Here is a 21,607-nt window from a genome sequence, read left to right as displayed (position 1 = left end):
TTTTAACTCTTAGTTTATCTAGTTAAACTACTCTGTGCAGACATTTTTGCTTTGATAGTTTTTCTAGTGCAACTTGTAGCACCTTTACCTCAAATCAGGATGAAACTCCTCGTAAAAAGGTGGGAGTGGTGTCCTGTGCCTTCGCACTAACATCTTAATGTAAAAATTACTAGCTTTAATTACTTTTGTGTCATTTAGGGAGTTTTCTTATAATCATTTGCACCTGGGACAGCATTTGGACTCTGCAATTAATGAAATCCTTTGGCCACTGCTGGCACATTTGATTGTGTCTGTTTCTGTCAGCAGCCCCGTCCTCTGTCACTCCTTATCTGTCTCTGCTCCATGCTAGTTGAGCTTCTGCCCTCACTGGGGGTTAAAGAGCAGCACAGGCTTTAAGCCCAGCCTTCTTCAGCCTCCCTAGCTCCTGTGATTGGTCTGTTGTCTTCCTCTACACCACTGTACTGTCCTCCCCCTCCGTCTCCGCTCACCCGTTGGCCTCCTGTCAGTCTGTTTGGATTATTGTAGCAGCTCAGGCCTCTCACATGCCTTCTTGTCACTGCCTCCTGGACATAATACAGCATATCATACATGTGGAGAATTAGGTGACGAAGAGCAGCGTTTGTTTTCCGCCTCAGTGAAGAGAGAGAACAGAAGAGGAGAGCAGCCATGGAGTTGAAGTAAGTGGGATGTTCTGAATGTGGGTAGGAGGGCTGGAAAGAGCGGGTAACAAGAGGAAGGAAAGATTTATGATTAATTAAAGGCAGAAGCTATAACAGTGCTGTGTTCGAACAGTCCAGCGCACAGCACTGAAAAGTTGTTTGGCATCTGTAACAGGAAAGAGATGATTAAAAAGATGCTGCTGTAACTTCAGGCTGTCACACTGGAAATCTGCTGATACAAGAAATACAGGTTCCTGCTGCACGTCTTGTGGTCTCAGGTGTTCACGTGGAGAAATACCTGTTATTTACTTCGGGCAGACGTGCTGTAATGGCACATCTGTTCATTTCCTGCTGCTTCCTGTTTACAATGCTCACTGGCTGATGCTGATTTGACTTTAGAAGCTGCAGGTGCGACATGTTTACGTTGTACTCTGTGCCGAGGAGGAAGTTAAGGTTATTCATGAAACTCCAAGTTTTTCTCAGAGGTCTCAGATGTGTAACTAACAGCCAAGGAAACAAAGGACCTACCACATGTTTTTATACTTTACACAGTATCAGTGAATGTGAAAGATGTATTCTCACAAAAAAATCATATCTTGCAAATTTACAAACTCATTTTACTGAAAGTACGAAGTGTGATCAGTACAAACTCTGAGGATTAAAGATCAACCAAACCAAAAACCAGCTTTCTCTTTTGTCTTGTCACTCATTCACTGAGGGAGAGTGTTTTGTCTGCACATTGAGTCAAGCGTCACTGAGCTCTCCCTGACAGATGTGCACCATGGACAGTTTGTAGCGGCCATGCCCTTCCACATCTGTAAGCCTTATTTGAGGTCAGCCGTTAGCACGCACACTCTGACACACAGAGCATTGTCTTATCTTGTGCCCCCAGAGTGCGTGGTTGGCAGATATACAGCAGAGTGACGCAGTGACACGGAGTTTCCTTCTTTATTCAGAGCTCCGTTTTCTTAAAATAATCCAAGTTGGATCAGCCAAAAAACAAACTTAAACTTAATTCTCAAAAGAATTAATCCACAATTCTCCAAATGACACTTTGCCCACGCTGAAAAATGTCTTTAATCTGCCCAAACGGAAGGTTTAGAAACTTTAACCGTCTGTGTTTTCAAATTTGTGGTGGCGTTGGTGGATGTGGAACTGGATAAGAGGACATTCACCCTGAAGACGTGCGTTTGCCTCTGTAATCTCTCATCATCCTGCCCCCAGTGGATGCTTTGGATTATGGGTGAAAACATGAGAGAGTTTTCATAATTCGTGGTGGGGCTTATGCCACCCTTTTCAGCATTAAAAGCACGGAAAGCCCCAAATTCCTCTGAAACGGAGCAAACGGAGCCTCCGGGCTTTGCATGCAAACATGGCTTAAAATACAATAAGTGGAAGAGAGGGAACAAAGTTGAGCACATAAACAGTAAAGGTATAATAATCAAACGTGGAGTCCGTACTTTATAGGCAGCACAGTCAGCTTAGGCTTTGTCCATGTTGTCTGCTCCTGAACGTGATCATAGTGATTTCAGGCATAATGAAGACAGTTGCCAGGCAGCTAAGTGGGAGGCCATTTGTCACTTTACTATAAGTAGTCATTACGGTCATGCAGGCCATGATAAATGAGATGATGTCATTCTGCAGTCAGTCCAAACTGCCAGGTCTTTTTTTTTTGTGCTTGTTCGACTTTAATGAGCCAGCATTTAAATGTCTCTTTGAAATTTAAAGTCATCCCACATGTCCCCAGAATGGATGGATGGCAGACAGACAAGCAAGGACAGCCTTTTCTGTACTTACACATCTCTGTCATGCTTGTGCAGTAAATGTGAAGCCTTAGCATGGTGCATTTTTGCTCATAAACTCAGTGTCTTTTGCATTAATGGCAAAATATCATCAGTGTACGTCAGAAAAAACAGAACATAAAATCACTTTATACTTGCTGGGAGGCAAGTAGCTTCGCTCATAAAAACATGAAGGCTTGAAGTGATGGGAAATGTTATTTTCTTATTTACCTCCACAACTCATTGAATCTGATGGTATTTTTTACATAAAGTATAGCTGTTGAGGTCACATCTGAGCCATCAGGGTCACCTGAGTTGACGAGTAACACCATTTCATATCTGTCTGGGAATCCCCACTGCTAACTGGATGTGAAGAAGCATCCTGGAGTCTCGACCGAGTAGATAAAAAAAGTACCTGGGACCAGATAATACCACTTAACGGAAAATCGTAAAAACTGCGTCGAGCGATCTGTAATGAAAAGGGCTATAGATCGTTTGCTTCAAATAACTCGAGCAAGACCAGTGACCTTTATTTTGGTACTTTTCTATAATAGGGTCTGAATGGCTGGAAGTCTTCACACACATAAGCTGTTTTCACACATGAACTTCAGACAGAGTCAGGAGAATCACTGTCCAAAGAAACCTTTTCTCATATGCGGCACACAGCATGCTTCAGTGCTGTTTCAAATCACATCAACACAGAGACTTTGTACTAGTTAGTGTTGCTGGGTAATGACTAGAAAAGTTCACAGCTGCAGGACATGCGTGAAACATTCATGCTTTTCCACAAAATGAATCCTGATGACCTTTCAATTCAATTCACTTCGATTTAATTTACATTAAATCACAACAACATTCATCTCAAGCTGCTTTATACTGAAGGTAAAGATCCTGCAATAATACTGAGAAAACCCCAACAATTTGGCAACCCCCTGTGAGGCAAGCACATTAGGCAAGCACTTTGGTGACAGTGGGAAGGAAAAACTCCCTTTTAACAGGAAGAAACCTTCGGCAGAATCAGGCTCAGGGAGGCCATGTGCTTCGACCGGCTGAAGTGAGGACAGGAAGACGGGGCAAAGACATGCTGTGGAAGAGAGACAGAGATTAATAATAACTAATAATTAAATGTAGAAAACACACAGAGAGTGAAGAAGAAACACTCAGTGCAAATCACATTTAACATTTCCAGAATTCAGTGAAATCCCTGCACAACTCTATATATTACCATATAGCATAAAAGCTTGGAAAGCGATAGCAGGCCCACCTCTGAACCACATCAGACAGAGCTGGACTCGCTTCCTTTTTTTTTTCCTGACTTGTACGTAATGCAGAGAAATGTGCTTGATATGCTGACTGTGTCATGGCTTATCTTGCACCTAACATCACACTGAGTATTAACCAAGTTTGAATTCACACAACCTCTTTCAAAATGTGTCTTCTTTTTACGAGTGTTGAACTCCAAATTTACTTCAATTTACTGATCTTGGATAAAGGAGAAGTAAAGTAGCTCTGTGGACTCTTTTTTTCCCCCCAGTCGATTTCATAACCAGCTGACACAACAGTGAACCCACCTGTGACCGGACTCTTGGACCTGACAAACTTTTCCATCATAAAAATGACATTAATAGTTCAGTAATGGGCAGGTGAAGTGCGTCAAACCAAAAACACTGTGGTCATACTTACTGAAAATCGAGAAACCATCTTTCTTGTCTTCACACTTGTTGTTTGCAATTTGAAAGCGATCAGTCAGCCTGTGCAGTGTCGTCACTGTGCAGCGTTTTGTGTGTTTAGAAACCGAGAGAAGCGGTGGAAACAGCTCGAGTCGGTGCTCTGGAAAGAACTGCGGGTTAGACGGCAGGGTAACACAGAAAGCAGCTTATAAAGTAAAATGCAGTAAACAGTGTGTGTTTCTACTTCGTCATGGTGAGTGAGTGGAAATGGTTGAAAACTACAACTTTATTTTCTCTATTAATCTCTCCTGTAGAAGTTTGAAATGTTTTTGAGTTTGAGTTGCTTTGCTGCTATTTGTTTGTGAGGGATAATGGTGTTGGCGTGAACGTTACAGCAGCTTAAACAGGTTATCTGACATATTTACTCCTGTGTGTTGGCTCCAAGTCGGGCCTGATGTAACCTGATGTTGCCTTCCTTAAATCTTAGCAATGTAATGCTGCAGTTTTTCAGTTTGCACAGTGTGTTTAAAGGCATCATTGCAGAGATTTACATGGATTATTAAAAATAGTAAACCATGTGACCTGTTAAACTGCATGTGTCTTAAAAGAGCATCAAAAATACATCATCAGTTTGAGCATTTAAGAGACAGGTTTGATTTCAGCCTGTGCCTTTAAGGAAGCAAAAGCAAACTATTTAAGGCATGTTCTCTGGCTGTGATTTGCATTATTCAAATTGAAGGCAGCCTCTATAACCACTCAGTGAATAGATTTTAAACACTACTAGGATCGTGGAGAACTCTTTTTATTATTATATGCCTGGATTTCTTTAAATGACATGTGTGGTAATATTGTAAAATTTTCTTTAATAGAAATTATGCCAAATTCAGCAAAAAAATTTGCCATATAACATACTGTCCATTCGGCCGAAGACTGATTTAGTAAATGTATCTTTGTAACCAGTAGAAAATAAAGTGTTGAGATTAAAAATCTCCTTTACAACAGTGTCCTGGCCAAGAAGGGCAGCAAATCCATACAGCAGCTAAGTACAGTCAACGAGTAAAACACTAAACACAGAAACAACCAAACTTTATAAACTTCAGTATCGATAAAGAATGAATACTAGTAATGAATCTAATGCCAGAAATAAAGGAACCGGTTTGGGTCCGAGTGCCACTGAGCTGCAAGTCAGAACAGAACATATAAGATCACACGGCCTTATCCTTCATAGTGCTGAATCTAAGATGAAGCTTTAGAGACTGATTGTTGTCACTGGTGTGCACCCACACAGCATTTCATTCTTTTTCCCGCATTATGTTTTCTTGTTCTGCGTCCTCTGATTGACTGAGCTCACTGAGTTTGGCAGAGGCTGAGATGAGATCACTGGAACAGCTGTGGAGCTGCCAGGCATGCTTAACTCTGTGAAAAAACTCCATCGACACAACTGTGTTTGACGTGGAACTGAAATAAGAAAATTTAAGAACTGAAGGGGGGGGGGGGGGTGCAAGTATCATGTAACATCATACTTGCAGCCAGTTTTTTTTTCATGTGTATTCAACACAGTATCCCTCGGAATTGTTAGTGCCAAGGAAGCAAAATGACTGCTATCGGTCCAGGTACTCCAGCTTCCTCCCACAGTCTAGAGACAAGACTGATGGATGAATTAATTGGTGATTCTAAATGTGCTCTGTGTGTTGGACCTGTGATGGACTGGAGGTAGAGCAGGCCATCCACTAATTGGAAAGCTGGTGGTTTCTCTCTGTCTCACTCTCTAACCACTGAACAGTTTTCAGAGAGTACGATGACGGACCTGCTGGAGTCACCCACCATTAGGCCTTTAAATCTCTCCTCTTACTAACCAAATACTCAAATCGCCTCCGGTTTTCTTGGTGGAAAACCCCCCAGATGATGTCCACAGAGTGGTCGGTGTTTGAGGTTGTCTGAAGGTTAAAGCTTTGTGTCATTGTTTAAGTCATCCATTCTTGCGTATGCAGAAAGCAGTGACCAAAGAGCTGCGACAGAGCTGCAGTGCAGTGAGAAAAAACAGGCAGAAAATGCGTTTCACCTCAGCGTTTTATCACCTTTCTCTATTTCTGTCTCTTAAACTGGAGAGGCAGTGTGTCCTTTGTGTCCACATTTGAAGCACACGTCTCACCGTACTTCCTTTCTCTCTGCAATGTTTACTCTCTGTCATCTCTCCTCCCTCTCTTCATATACAGTGTGTGACTTTTCCTTGTGCTCATTTTCAGTCTCTGCATGTACAGTGAGTCAGCAGCCTGCACGCACGCACACTCGCACGCAGAAAGATCCCTGTGGCTTCATCTCTATTGGCTGTGACGGAGACCCTTAAGTGCTGTCCCTTTTTTCCCATTTGTTAGGTAACCAGGCGTCAGCCAGTGCTCGCTCACATGCTCCGGATGCTGCGCTTTCTTGCTCACCGCGCTGCAGTGAAGCAGCATTTACTTCAGACAGAGAGGAAGGAGGGAGATGAATGGATGAGACAGAGCGAGCAGGGAATGCAAGTGATGGGAGGAGAGAAAGTAACGCAGGGAGTGAGGGCGGGCGGGCGGGCGGGGGGACATGATGTAGAAAATTGAAATACAATCTGGCTGAACTGCTCCTCCTTAACTTTGCTCACGTGTGTGCACGCCCATAAACACTGGCTGGTTCTCTCTCTCTCCCACACACACACACACACACACACACACACACACACACACACACACACACACACACACACACTGGCGTCTCGCGTTTGGCTCTCTGTTGCAACCTGGAGGGAAGCATCATTTCCTGTCAGAGCCGGTATGAGTTGAAGGACGATTCAGAAGATGAAGGCTGTCTGTGTTTCATTCATTTGAAGTGCACTTGTGTGGATGACGCCTGTTGATCGTTCCGTGAATGCAGCACTGTAAGTTTTTAATAATCCTCTTATTATTATAGGAAATTCTTTGGAATAGCTGCTGTTGCCCTGGAATCACTTTTGTTGTGCATGAGTGTTTCTCACAGTCTTTCTATGACAGAAGATGCTTTGATTTGGTTTAAATTCCTTCTTTGACGCCCCCCTTTTTGTCATGTGCGCCCTCTTCTGTGCGTGGGATGACGGCTCAATCCAGCAGGAATTATTCCGCTTAGCTGGTGCGGATCTGATTATGTAAGAGTGAAGCGCTGTGGGACTGCTGCGACCTTGTGCACCGTCAGCGCAGCGCTGCTTCTGTTTTCCTGCTGTGGCTTTCTGCAGGATTTACATATTTTTTTATTTTTGTATAAGCAGTCCCATATTTGATGCTGTGAGCATCTGCTTAATCTGCTCCGTGGAGCTGGTGAGTCATTAAGAGAGATCTGAGCTCTTGTGTTCGTGCACGTCTGTGCTGGAATACTGCCAGATGCTTTTATTTTCTGTGTCTTTTCATTTATGTTCTAAACATATGTATTACTGTAGGTCATCCTCTTAGTGATAGATTAGCTTGGTGATGAGTCTCAGTTGATAACTTGCTGCTTTTATATCAGTTGCAGTAACACTGAGCTTGCTTCCATTCACCTAGCATACTGAGAAGTTTGCCTGAGAGCTTCTTTAAAACATTACAGGCTCCCACGTCTGCTTCCAGAGAGGAATATGAGAGAAGATGTGTATCTAAAGGAGAGAGATTAAGTGGAAACGAGATGAGGAGAAAGAGCGTGCACTGTAGAAAGGAGTGCAGTCCCTCGGGGTTTCCTCCCAGCAGCAGAGGTGGCCTGTTTCTGTGGCCAACTTGAATGTGATGAGACAATAAAAGCACTGACACACTTTCCGTGTCTAAGTTAGCTGCCGGATAATGTAACAGGAATATCGCAGGGACGAAACGATGCCAGGAGAAGCTGTCTGGGATAAAGCAGAGGGCTGAGTTGGAAATAGTTTTGCTCGGCTGTCTTGGTAGTTTGACTAATGTGTGCTGAACGCAGAGTGCCTTTAGTGCTTAAAGTGCCTTTTCATGACAAACACATCTGCGGCTCAGGTGCTGCTCTGCTACTGCAGCGGTTACCAACATAAGGGTTGAGACCCACCACAGGGGTCACAGGATAAATATGTGTTATACTATAGAGAGCATTTATTTTCTTGACCGTGCACTGATTAGAGCTTGGATAACAAACTCATTTTATACTGTGGGCCACTTACTGCCCACATTAGTCTTGAGTGGGCCAGACCAGTGAAGCTCCCCTTTCTGTCAGTGTAAAGATGTTTAACTGAAATATCTTAGTATTACAAAAATGAAAGAAATCTTGTCTTCATGACTCTTTGGACTTAAAATGTAAGAAATAAATCTGTAAACTGTAAGATTTCTTGTAGCTCACTTCCCAGGCTGACCTGTAATTTTAAAAAGAGCAACTTTTTTCACAGAAAATGTTTGTTTTTTTAAAGTACTATATAAAAAAAGATTACTTTATTAAAACAACCCAGAAATTTCTATAGTAGTGAATAAAGTGGCAGGTTCTGTCACTGAATTGTTTCTTCTGTTACTGTGGTGTATTATGAATGGAAATGAGGGAAGACTTTATGAAAAGGAAAAGCTGTAAAACTCCCAAAATTACATTAAAAAGTCCAAAATCTATCCCTTCCTTCACATTTTCCAAAGCTGTCCAGTAGACCAGATTGGAAACTCTGCCGGGTTGTTTTTGGTTCCCGGGCCCTATGTTTGACACCCCTGAATCAGACTATTTTTAACGATATCAGCACTCCGGTAATCTTAAAAAATAAAAATAAATAAAAAAATAAAAAAATATATATATATATCTTCATGTCCTGTTTGAGTGGCTGTTTGCAGTTGCCTGGTCACAGGCGCTGATTGATGTGTCTCTTTGTGTATTTTTGCATTTCCTCTGTGGAAGGAAGAAAGTACTTTGTCTTTGCCTTCGGCCTCAAACTCTGATCTCTGCAACCCCACAGAGTCCCGCTCACCACCACAAGATCTTCATTGTGCGTTTGATCCTATGTGATGCCACTGTGTTTACGTCCTCACTGGTTTTGTTCTCCCTCCGTGTCGCTTCGCAGGGTGCAGGGTAAGAGGAAGAGGGACTTCTATGCCAGAGCTTTAGGATGGCCAGTGAAGGCTCCACTATCCCCAGTCCTGTCGTCCGCCAAATTGACAAGCAGTTCTTGATCTGCAGCATATGTCTGGACCGCTACGAGAACCCCAAAGTCCTGCCCTGCCTGCACACCTTCTGTGAGCGGTGAGTGGAGTTTCCAAAGTGCTGTAAGTGTTGTACTGTTTTATGATTTCAGACAGATGATGCAGCCTATAACGGTGCAGTAATAAAAATAATAACAACAGATTTTTAAATGAATATCTCATTGCTTTAAACTTGTGCGTTATTTTAGGACACAGGTCTGCATCGCTGCTGTTGACTCTGGTGTGTTGGTGTCATCCTCGCTGTTAAGCAGCCTTTGTTTCTGTCACAAAAGACAAACTGTTCACGGTGTGCGCCTGCCTCTTTGCTCTGGTTGTTTCTGGAGCATCAGTGTGCAGCTGAACAATATACAGTCATTTCTAACTCTTTCTGTGGGGCATAACTACTGTGTTTCACACATAGACGCTGGGATGAACATTAAAATATTCAGCTCCACCATTTACCTTTGTTTGACTAGATTAAAGCTCATATGAGCTGTCATGTACTATATTTACATGTGATTTGATGATCATCTTTGGGTCACTGTTTATTACGTCCTCAGCAATCCGACAAAGAGTCTGTTGGAGGCTAGACAAGCTGTGACAAAACACTTATTTACCTCAAGCTTATTTATTTCATGTAAAAATAAGACTGCTGCACAATGGACAACATATATGTGTCATTGATGATATCAGTAAATGTAGTTCAATAAAGGAGAATTAAGATGAGCTGAATGAAAAGCACAGCAGCTACATGCATAAACAGTATAGTTTCACATATATGTTTTGTGTGCGTGGCAGGATTTTAAAGTATTCTCTGCCATGTTTGTTTTTCTTGTGCTTTATTTATTATTGTATTTTTAATATAACTTTGGATAAAGTTACATACTCATTGTGGTAAAAAAGCGGGCGTTTTTATGGTGGCAGGGCAGTGAGTAGCACTGTAGCCTCTCTGTGTAGTTTCTAGCTGTGCTTGTTTACTCGTGCAGGTGTTACTGCATTAAAAATATAAATATATATACTGACTTTAAATAATTTGAATAGTATAATATAAAACACTAAATTTAATGGAATCTCTGTATATACATTAAAAGCTTCACAATGACAGGATTTATGGCACGGTCATTGCATTTGAATACACTACATTGCACAGATGTCGTTGATAAGTGCTGCTGCAAATCGCTGTCAGAGTATAATCGTTCCAACCACTAGATGGTCTCAAAGACAGGATTTTGACCTGCTCTGTTCTTCTTTTACTTGAAGGACAAATAAGCTGTTAATGGACTGCTAGATGAAAACTTTAAGTCAGGCAATAAAGCACCACATCTTGAAACTACAACCTTTTTAATACACCTGTCGTCCTCCTGCAGGTGCCTGCAGAATTATATCCCGGCCCACAGCCTCACACTGTCGTGCCCCGTGTGCCGCCAGACCTCAATCCTGCCGGAGAAGGGTGTGGCGGCGTTGCAGAATAACTTCTTCATCACCAACCTGATGGACGTGCTGCAGCGGGCGCCGGGCAGCTGCAGCCAAGAGGCCGCCGCTCTCAACAACATCACCACTGTGGCTACAGGCCAGCTACTCTCCTGCCCAAACCATGGAGGCAGCGTAAGAGCTCCTCACACTGACACCTGACAGCAAAGTCAGCTTTAACATTTAGTTAGGGTTATAGATGTTCAGAGTGGAGCTGAGGGTGAAGTCAGGAGATCACCAAGTCATTATGTTTCATAATCTGAGCGTCTGTCATGCCTGTACACAATAATTTCATAGCAGTCTCGTCCACATCTGTCTGGGTATTTCAGCGTGGAGCAGAATATCAAACCAGCTGACGGTGCCGTGATTCAAGAGGTCGAGATCATTTTAAAGCAAAGAACATTATTTATTGATGGGCAAGTTTGTGCAGTAGACTGATAAAGTGACACAGCAGAGCAGTGTCCCCAACAAAAGCAGGAAATAGGACAGGACTCCTGAGTCTGGAGATGCAGAGTTGGCACATGTGAGATGGAGTCATTAAAGGGGTGTGTAAGCATGCAGGATCAGGAAGATGGTTTATTTCCTCAGCATTAATGTGGATAAATGGGTCTATGACTCGAGCCTATTATAAATTCAGATCCCTGCTTTTTCCTGATTTGTAGGTGATGGAGTTTTACTGTCCTCCGTGTGAGACAGCCATGTGTCAGGAGTGCACGAGCGGCGAACACGGAGAGCACCCGACCGTGCCTCTTAAAGACGTAGTGGAACAGCACAAGGCCTCCTTGCACCACCAGCTAGATGCTGTTAAGAAGAGGTAGGCAGCAGCAATATTATTATGTAAATACTGTCATATTGCACTGCAGTGATGATTCTCCAGCTCTGTCACACGACCTTGACATTTTACTCGACTGCCTCCAGGTTACCAGAGATCGACTCAGCCCTGCAGACGCTGTCAGAGATTCTTCAGCAGCTGACCAATCAGAAGAGCGCCATCGAGGACGACATCCACGCGACCTTCGATGAGCTGCAGAAGACCCTCAATGTCCGCAAGAGCGTTCTACTCATGGAGCTGGAGGTCAACTATGGCCTCAAGCAAAAGGTGAGTGCAGAGCGAAGCACAGCTGGGACTTTGGCTAAAATGTAACAACCAAATAGGACAAATGTAAAGCACTTAAATGAGCCTGATCTGGAGATTTTGGAGCACAGACTAAAGTAATCTTTTCACCTGTCACGGGTCCTTCAACAGGTCAGGGCTATCCAAATAATATAGATAGTATCAATACCAACACTGGTATTCTTACTGGCCCAATACTGACACGAGAGGATTGATGCGTCTGTTTGTTTCTCTGCTGTAAGCTCTGTAGATTATTCTCGTTTATCAGGCAGCAGACATGTCGGCGCAAACACCGCTCCTCTCATGCAGGCACATTTTGCTTCACCGTGTTTGTTGTTGTCCTGTGGTCATGTGACTTAGTTGCCAAATAAAGGTAGACAGAGACAGAGCCCACTGTCACTGCCATTCAGTGAGCCAAAGAATAACCATGCAGATCATGTCATGGTGAAAGGAATGACTGATGCCACTCCAAAGTGTCCATCACAGTTGTTACTTCAGCAGTCTGATTACCTCCAGACTATATACAAACATTCAAAAATATATATTCAGCCCATATAATTGTGTTAATTATTAAAATAGATCATTCTGTTGGAAAGGGAAAAAAATATACCTTAAAGATGAATTGTATTTTTAAAAAAATGGCTGAATGTGATGAATGTAGAGTTTATTTAGTTTATGCAGCACATTTAAACAACAGAAGGTGACCCAAAGTGCTTTAGAGACCACAACAAGAATAATAATAATAAAAACTGTTTCAAAATATGAATGAAAAGCTAAAAGGTGTATTTGGTTGTGTTAAGGAATTATTGTACAAAGTAAAAATCATGTGATTTAGTGGTCATTAAAATTGTTCGGAATCGCAAATGTATGATGAGTCATGCTTCTCCGGCATAAACTGTCTAAATGAGTTAAAAGTATCGATATCAGTATTTGGTATCGATCGGATAGAAAGTAAAATAAATTTGCAGTATGGCACAGACTGCCTCTCCACAGGAAGGAGGTGCCGGAGCGGGGGCTTGTGCGCTGCATTGACCCATGAGCCAATCAGCCGGTTGGGTTAAAAGCCTGCTGACTCCCTCGGGGAGCTGCATCACATGGGCACAGCTAATGATTTACAACTGAGTGGCTGATGATCGGTCACAGCACTGCAGCCCACGGGGAAGCTGTGCTGCTGCTCCTGCTACATGAAGCCGGTGTCCAGCGTGCGCTCTTGATTTGGGCGTGCCGCGCGTGGGGAGGGAGTACAGTCCGGGCCGCAAACACTTTGTCACTTCACCGTGAATTTCTCGTCCTACAATGTTACAAAGAGTCTTAGTTTTACTGCGCGGATGAGCTGTGTGGGTGAAACACTGGACGCTATGGCGTCTCTGGGAGTAGAAGAGGAGTGTGATGACGGCCGGACGCCGGTGAGTTTGTCTCGGTGCTTTAACGTGTGCAGCCTGCGGTAATGTCGCACTTTTTTAGCGCCAGATTAATTCAACGTGTGAGCGCAATCCCCCACACAGCGCTCACAGGTGTGTTCGGTTTCACGGGGGGTTTACAGAAGTTGCGCTGCTTTCTAAACACATGCGCAGTCTGTTCGCTTCAGTATCAAGCGCAGAATATAAGATGCGCTGCTTTTTGTTTTTGTTTTCGTTTTGCGGCGTTAAACATCGGCGCAGGAAAGTGCGTGTCGGGCATGTTAGTAAATCACTTTTTGTTTTTCGCCTTGAGAACTCCAAGAACACATCAGCAGCAGGGTCAGCCGCAAAAACCCGAGTTCAGCTTGTCACGGCGCTCTTAGTAAACACCGACGGTAGCAACTAGTTAGTAAAGCTGGTTATTAGCGGTTAAATGTGGCTTAGGTTAGCGCGTTATTGCTCAGGAGGGTTCGTCTGTAAAATGAGACAATAGGATGACTTAAAGATTTGATTAATTCTGGATATTTGATCAGTTCCTCATCCTCAGTTACCAGGTAACCAGACCAGTTTAAACACCTGCATTTAGACACACTCACACTTTATCTGCAGTTCAGTTGCAGTGAAAAGGTCATTTCTGTATGAAGGTGTTTTATATCTGGTTATCAGATACCTACAGTTTTCTGCACGTTGCTTCTACCACCTGTACAAGCAAGCGGTGGTAAGCTTTTTGAGTCCCAAAAAGCTGAAGGAAACCAGCAAAGCTGTGGCAGCTTCCACATGGGAGGCGTATCTGAATATCCAGCATTACAATCAAAGCAGCCCTTATTTAATTATCAGAGTGCCTGAAAGAAGATTGCGATTAAAGAACAGCAGTGTGGTCGTAGTAAAGTGACTAATTTACAAATTAAAATTAGGTAATATAAGAAATCACATTTTTATTGCATTATATTCTGAGATTTACCAGCAGTTTAATAAACTAACATCCCTGTAATCCTTAATTAATACCATATATTTGCTCCCAAGCTGAGGATTGCCAAGTACTAATAATAACCTGATCTGATATTAAAAGCGGACACAAAGGCAAAGCTAATGTTCTTTTTGTTAGTATAATGTAATCAACAGAATAACTGCAAGAAAAATAATAATTTTGAAAGCTTCATAAAGTTTTATCTAAGCTCAGTGTCTCTCTGCTGCCCCCTGATGCATGCATGTGTAGGTGCTCCAAGCCCAGCTGGACACCCTGCTGCAGGGCCAAGAGGGCATCACCAGTAGCTGCAACTTCACGGAGCAGGCCTTGAGCCAGGGCACCGAGGCCGAGGTGCTGCTGGTGAAGAAGCAGATGGGCGAGCGTCTCGTCGAGCTGGCCAGCCAGGAGCTTCCGCTGCAGCCCGGAGAGAACAACCAGCTGGACTTCCTCGTAGAAACGGAAGGGCTAAAAAAGTCCATCCACAACCTGGGCACTATTGTGACCACCAACGCCGTTGCCTCCGAGACTGTGGCGACAGGCGAGGGGCTGCGGCATTGTGTGGTAGGCGTGCCCACCTCCATCACCATCACTACTAAGGACAAAGATGGAGAGCTATGCAAGATGGGCAACGCAGTCATCACCGCTGAAATGTTTTCGCCTGACGGCAGCAAGTGTGACGGAGACGTGCTCGACAACAAGAACGGCACTTATGAGTACCTGTTCACAGCTCCTAAAGAGGGCACGTGTACTTTATCTCTGCGCTTATATGACCAACACATCAAAGGGAGCCCCTTTAAGATAAAGGCCACCAAATCCATTGACGTGTCACCGACTTCAGACGGCGTTAAGAAGAGGCTCAAGTCTCCGGGCAGCGGACACGTCAAGCAGAAGGCCATCAAGAGGCCGGCCAGTATGTACAGCACAGGGAGGAGGAAAGAGAATCCCATTGAGGACGACCTCATCTTCAGAATCGGTAAGACCGGCTCCCAGCCGGAGGGCTGAACATCAAACCTTAGCACTAACCGCAAAGGAGGATGTAAAGTGTAGTCTACACTGTATGGAGCCATCAGTGGGGAAAAAAGTTTATTCAAAATGCATAAACAACACAAGCTGGCTATAAATTGCTAATGCTACCCAGTCATGTTCAAAGTGTTAAGGCGAATGTGTGACTCCCCTGCCACTGAGACACAAACTTCAATACAGGAGAGGTAAATTTAGGCCAGAGTAATGACCAATATCCCAAACTAAGCCCTCCCATTACCATTATCCTCTTTTATTATTGTGGCCCACCTCCAGTATCTTCACGGCCTGTCGGGGGCCATGACCCACAATTTGGGAATCCGTGCACTAGGGAAAATTCAGTTAAATAGCTGATTAACAAGTATTTACGAGCAATTTAAAAAGTGACAAAAGCTCAATAATAATATGATTAATTCAGCTTCTTGAACATGAGGATTTAGAGTCTTGTGTTCATATGATTTTAACCCTGACATGTCACATGCTTCAGTTTTTGTGACGTCTACATCATCAATGTGATAGTTTTTGTTGTTTTCCCCACAAAAACCCAGATGTAGCAAGAAATAATAACTAATACTTATATTAAATATTATTTTAATACAAAAAAAATGGTAGAAGGTTCAATAAACAGCTGTCCTTTTGCAATTCTTACTTTTTCTACCCAAAAACAGACCAAAAAAAACAATGTAAGTAAGATAATACTAGTAAATATGGTTTGGAGACGTCTGTTTCACGGTTATGTGAAGTATAAATGTTTACACAACAGAGAGCTTATTACTGCTGGAGTGAAAATTGAGCATCAGGTTACCTTTACTATGTAACCAATAGACTTTACATGTAGAAAACGTACGTGTCGTCATCATCATGGTGAACGTGGTCATGTTTCGTGTCTCACAGGCACAAAGGGAAGAAACAAAGGGGAGTTCACGAACCTGCAGGGAGTGGCTGCCTCCTCTCAGGGGAAGGTGCTGATAGCAGACAGCAACAACCAGTGTGTGCAGGTGAGAACGAATTCCCTGAAGCATCTGCGCCTGTTCTCTGAGATAATATATGAAAACTATCTAATATTTAACATAGTGTTTTATTTTATTTCATTTTATTTTTTAACCAAATCCAGATTTTCTCCAACGACGGCCAGTTCAGAAGTCGTTTCGGCATCCGGGGCAGGACTCCGGGTCAGCTGCAGCGGCCGACAGGTGTGGCCGTGCACCCCAACGGCGACATCATCATCGCAGACTATGACAACAAATGGGTCAGCATCTTTTCGAGCGAGGGCAAGTTTAAGGTGAGTTTTATTTATCTCTGGGACTGGGTCGTTCAGTAGATTTTTTCCTCAGAACGGCAATAGTCGGCATGTTCCCGGGTGGGCTCCAGTGCCGCTGCAGCTGTGCAGAAGGTCACACTGATTTTTGTCCTCGAGTCAGATGGTTACACTTTCTCACACCTCATTTGCAAATTTCTCACGCGTTAAGAGACTCACTCATGCTGGTTTTGACTTCCCCTTTTCAGCCTTCTTATCTTCTGTTAAAAGAGTGCAGATTTTCGGGTTAAAACCACTGGTTTCCTGAGTGGGATCTCCCTAATAGGACTTAGGGTGTGCTCTCAGTCTACGTGCAAACACACAGAAGACAGCTTCGGGGTTTTATGTGTTAATGCAAACAGTAATACTGACCATTACTTGTATTTTTGTGATTGTAAGTACTCATTTCCTCACGCGTGGCTTCGTGAAATAAAATCTCTCCAGAACAAGATCGGCTCGGGGAAGCTGATGGGTCCTAAAGGCGTGTCGGTGGACAGAAACGGCCACATCATCGTGGTCGACAACAAGTCCTGCTGCGTCTTCATCTTCCAGGTCAACGGCAAGCTGGTCACCAAGTTTGGTAACCGTGGCAACGGTGACAGGCAGTTTGCAGGTACACTCAATGGTAATACAGTGCACTGCTCCAAGATAACACAATTCAGTCTTTCTCCAACCTGCATGCTGAATGAAGAGGAGCTGCACTGACCTCATGAGGGTCATTAATATGGAAAAAGCAACTTTAGTCCATCAGATTCGTCCATTATTATAAACAAAAGTGTCCCTAAAACAGCATGGTGTCTCATTAATCATGCTATGAGTTGGTTGTATGTTTGTTTTTTGTCATACATTTAATCTGAGCGACAGATGTAGGAGTTTTAAGACTGACACTGATACCGATATTTTGTCTAATATGTCGTCTGATAGCTTTTCTTTTCTGACACATGAAACATAAACAGATTTCCCTAACATGTATTACGTGTAGTTATTTGAGTTATTACTATGATTATATGGCAATTCAGTTTAAAATAATTTTGTTTTATTGTTTTAAAAAATGTTCACGCTCTGCCTGACTCTCCTCAAATCAGCTGGTTGCTTGTGGCTAACAGGGAAGTTGCAGAGTGCCCTCTGGTGGATAAACTATGCAACAGCAACACTCAAAGCATGATTAAAGGGTGCTTCGGTCTTCTTTACTTTTTAAAGTTGGATTTATGGCTATTATAAATGTTGATAGCAATATATCAGAAAATGGCCAATTACCTGACTGATATATCAATATTTTCCAATCCAACTTTATTGACCAATATTTTGGTCATGCTCTAACATTAAAGCATTAAAAATCAGTGTACTTTTATTTTTATTTATTTTTTTGTCTGTTGCTGAATTCGTTTTTGAAGCTGCATGTCCTCCACAAATATGTCCTTGTGACATGTGCAATGAAAATAAAGTTGAGTTCTATTCTATTCTACCTGTCATGTAGGAGTTTTCTGACTTTTTGTTTTGTCGCAGTCAAGCAAAACTGTACAAATGATATCTAAAATCTTCTTCATATTTCTAATCCAGGCCCTCACTTTGCTGCTGTCAACAACAACAACGAGATCATTGTGACAGATTTCCACAACCACTCAGTCAAGGCAAGTGAACTCCCAGAGCAGTCTGTGTGTTACAGGAATACAGATGTTAGCAGCTGCCACCAAAACGTGATTTACAACGCGTTTTCTACTCGTATCATTCACATTAAAAGGCTATTGTCACATTCATCAGTCGAAGGTGGGAAATTTGTCATGTGGACGAGGATTTTATGACATTCCAACAAGTTCGGAGTCCATTTATAGTCAGTGTAGTATTGACCAATCATGTCTGAGCAGACAGTCTGTGCAAAGAGGAAACCATCGGCTAAGAATACGGTCTCAAATCCATCAGCATCTGCTTCTTATTTATTTAAATGTATCTCACTGCATTTATCAGACTGTAAACCAGGCCTGATGCACACAACAGTGAGTCCTGGTCTGGATATCAGTGTTCTGTTATGTGAATATGTGCTGGTTGCATTTTTTTTTTTTTTTTTTAAAGAAGTGTTCTCTCTCTGCTGTTGCTTCTCTGAAACCATACTGCAGGTGTTCAACACAGAAGGAGAATTCTTGCTGAAATTTGGCTCCAATGGTGAAGGCAATGGCCAGTTCAACGCCCCCACAGGAGTGGCGGTGGACGTCAATGGAAACATCATAGTAGCCGACTGGGGCAACAGCAGGATACAGGTACGCAGAATGAATCATTTCTACTCCTCGAAGAATCGGTTAATACAAACTTCTGTTTCTTTTTTTATTAAGTGGCATCCAACATTACAATCTTGCCTCATAATGGCTTATGAAATGTTACCAAAACACCATTAATAGTATATTTATACACTGATCAGGTATAACATTATGAGCACTGACGGGTGAAGTGAATAACGCTGATTATGTCTTCATCATGGCAACTGTTAGCGGGATATATTGTTAGCGGGAGGAAGTGTTCTGAAAGTTAATCTGTTAGAAGGAAAATGGGCTAGTGTAAGGATTTAAGTGAGTTTGATAAGGAGACAAATTTTGATGACTAGACGACTGGGTTTCCAAAACCGCAGCTCTTGTGGGGTGTTCCCCGTCTGCAGTGGCCGGTATCCTTTAAAAGTGGTCCAAGGAGGGAACAGTGGTGAACCAGCGACAGGCTCATAGGCGGCCAAGGCTCACTGATGCATGTGAGGAGCGAAGGCTGGCCTGTGAGGTCCGATCCAACAGACGAACTACTGAAGTTCTGAAAAAGTTCACCCTGGTTCTGACAGAAAGGTGTCAGAAAACACTGTGCATCAGTTTGTGTATGAGGCTGCATAACTGCAGATCAGTCAGGCTGCCCATGCTGACCCCCAACACCAACACTGGGCTGGACCCCAAAGCAATGATCTGGTCTGAATTGGGTTTTCTTTTACATCATATGGATGGCCGGTGTCCGTATCACTTACCTGAGGAACAACTGGCACCAGGATGCACTGTGGGAAGAATTCGAGCTGGCTGAGGCATTGTGATGCTCTGGACAATGTTCTGCCGGGAAACCTTGTGTCCTGACATCCATGTGGATGTTACTTTGACACGTACAACCTAACTAAGCATTGTTGCAGACCACGTAAACCTTTTCAAAGTCAAAGTCAACTTTATTTGTCGATTCTGCCACATGTACAGGACATACAGAGAATAGAAATTGCGTTACTCTCAATCCCTAGATAAATAGCAAATGAACATTTGAATATATTTAAATATAAAAGTGATTAAAAATGCAAGTAAAATAATTAAAAAGTAAAAATTTAAATAAATACAATTTTACATATAACAAGAAAGCTATACAATATACAATATAATGGGTAAGTGACATTGAGTGTAAACCAGGCAGAGTAGTGCAAATAGGCAAATAGTGCAAATGGAGATTTAGTAGTGTACGGTAAGAGAAAGTGTAACAACAAAGTCTTATGAGGTAATGGCAGTCCAATGCTCCACAAAGTGACTGGTAACTGGTGCAGGCCAGTGAGTGAGTCAGAGAGTGTGTGTGTTTGTGTGTGTGTGACAGAGTTCAGTGAGACCGTGGAGGAGAGAGGGGAGAGGGGGCAGAATCGGGAGGGAGTTAAGCTTCCTGACAGCCTGATGGATGAAGCTGTCCTTCAGCCTGCTGGTCCTGGCCTGGAGACTCCGCAGTCTCCTCCCCGACGGCAGCAGCTTGAAGAAGCTTTGCATTGGGTGCGTGGGATCAGCCGCTATGCAAAGGGCTTTTTTAGTGAGACGGGTGCTGTAAATGTCCTGGAGGGAGGGGAGAGAGACACCAATGATCCTCTCTGCAGCTCTCGCTATGCGTGGAAACTGCATAGTGAAATTTTCATGGAAACTGCATTCACAGACCGATGTGGTCTCTTTTAGCAAAGCAAAAATGGTTTAGGGAGGGTTTGAGGTGCACATCGAAGAGTTCAAAGGTGTTCACTTGACCTCCAAATTGCCCAGATCTCAATCGAGCATCTGCGGGATGTGCAAAGAAGTCCAATGTATTGATGTCTCACCTCACGACTTACAGGATCTGTTGCTCATATCGTGGTGCCAGAATCTACAGCACACCTTCAGGGGTGTAATCGAGTCTATGGCTCGGCAGGTCAGACTTGTTTTGGCAGTATAAGGGGGACCGACACAATATTAGGCATAATGTTAGGCCTGATCACTGCACGCTGGTGTCTAAAATACATGTTTTTGAACCTCCTGAGACCCTGCGTCCTCAGATGGAGATCTTCCATTTAGCTTTTCTGCACCTTGTATTTCACAGACCTCTTGCATCACATCTATCCCATACAAAAGCTTGAGTCTCAGAAGGGTTAAAACAATAGAAGGCAACAATTGGTGCTTCCTAAAAACTATTTTGGTCACTACATCATCCATATTCATGAAATCATTATTTTTTTTTTCTTTCAACTTTATAACTAGGTGTGTTGTATTTTCCACAAAAAGAATGAACGAAACACTGATTTCCAGCGGTGATGATTTTGCTCTCTCTCTCTCAGGTGTTTGATGGCAGCGGTTCATTTCTCTCTTACATCAACACATCAGTGGACCCCCTCTACGGCCCGCAGGGACTGGCGCTCACTTCAGACGGACACGTCGTGGTCGCCGATTCTGGCAACCACTGCTTCAAAGTCTACCGCTACCTGCAGTAGCCACTCGACACAAAGCCTGTACAGTGTACATATGTACAAACACGCAGTAGTACGGAGCAACTGGAAGTTTTTTGCACTCCCCCCCCCCCCCCCCCTCACCTGTTCACTCTTGAATCTTGCTGTCATTGTGCCATCTGTTTGACCTTTCTCCCTCCCCAAACTAACACGAGAGACTTTATTAGTGGTGCGAGGGAAGCGAGATGACCTCTGACCTACACGAATGGCTGCTGCTGATTAGTGCTCACTTGAGACCTCGTTCACCTTCCATCTTAATGTGGAGTATTTGAAAAGGCTTTAATGCGGTCCACATGGTAGAGCTTTGAACTGCCACATGGCAGAAACTGAAAATAAATAAATAAATACTT

The 21,607-nt window shown here is 43.2% G+C and overlaps 1 protein-coding gene across 2 annotated transcripts; it reads left to right on the top strand.

Moving 5' to 3' along the window:
• The first annotated feature begins 515 nt into the window (after nucleotides 1-515).
• LOC146630324 (tripartite motif-containing protein 2) lies at nucleotides 516-21,605 on the top strand. Of its 2 annotated transcripts, none has more exons than XM_085356845.1 (12): nucleotides 516-677; nucleotides 9,137-9,315; nucleotides 10,622-10,859; nucleotides 11,387-11,538; nucleotides 11,643-11,823; nucleotides 14,455-15,178; nucleotides 16,120-16,223; nucleotides 16,340-16,507; nucleotides 16,967-17,135; nucleotides 18,083-18,153; nucleotides 18,637-18,777; nucleotides 21,090-21,605. In XM_085356845.1, exons 2-12 carry the CDS (start codon nucleotides 9,182-9,184, stop codon nucleotides 21,240-21,242), a joined length of 2,235 nt encoding a protein of 744 aa, XP_085212971.1. In that variant the 5' UTR covers nucleotides 516-677; nucleotides 9,137-9,181; the 3' UTR covers nucleotides 21,243-21,605. The 2 variants fall into 2 exon arrangements, with proteins under 2 accessions (XP_085212971.1, XP_085212972.1); XM_085356846.1 differs by lacking the exon at nucleotides 516-677 and adding an exon at nucleotides 4,130-4,363.
• The last annotated feature ends 2 nt before the right edge of the window (nucleotides 21,606-21,607 follow it).

This window comes from Diplotaxodon limnothrissa, linkage group LG6 (genome assembly GCF_057381915.1).
Source record: "Diplotaxodon limnothrissa isolate DT_005_m linkage group LG6, D_limnothrissa_male_GT1.1, whole genome shotgun sequence".
NCBI lineage: Eukaryota > Metazoa > Chordata > Actinopteri > Cichliformes > Cichlidae > Diplotaxodon > Diplotaxodon limnothrissa.
Note: the sequence above shows the minus strand (reverse complement) of the source record. Positions and strands in the feature narration are given on the sequence as shown.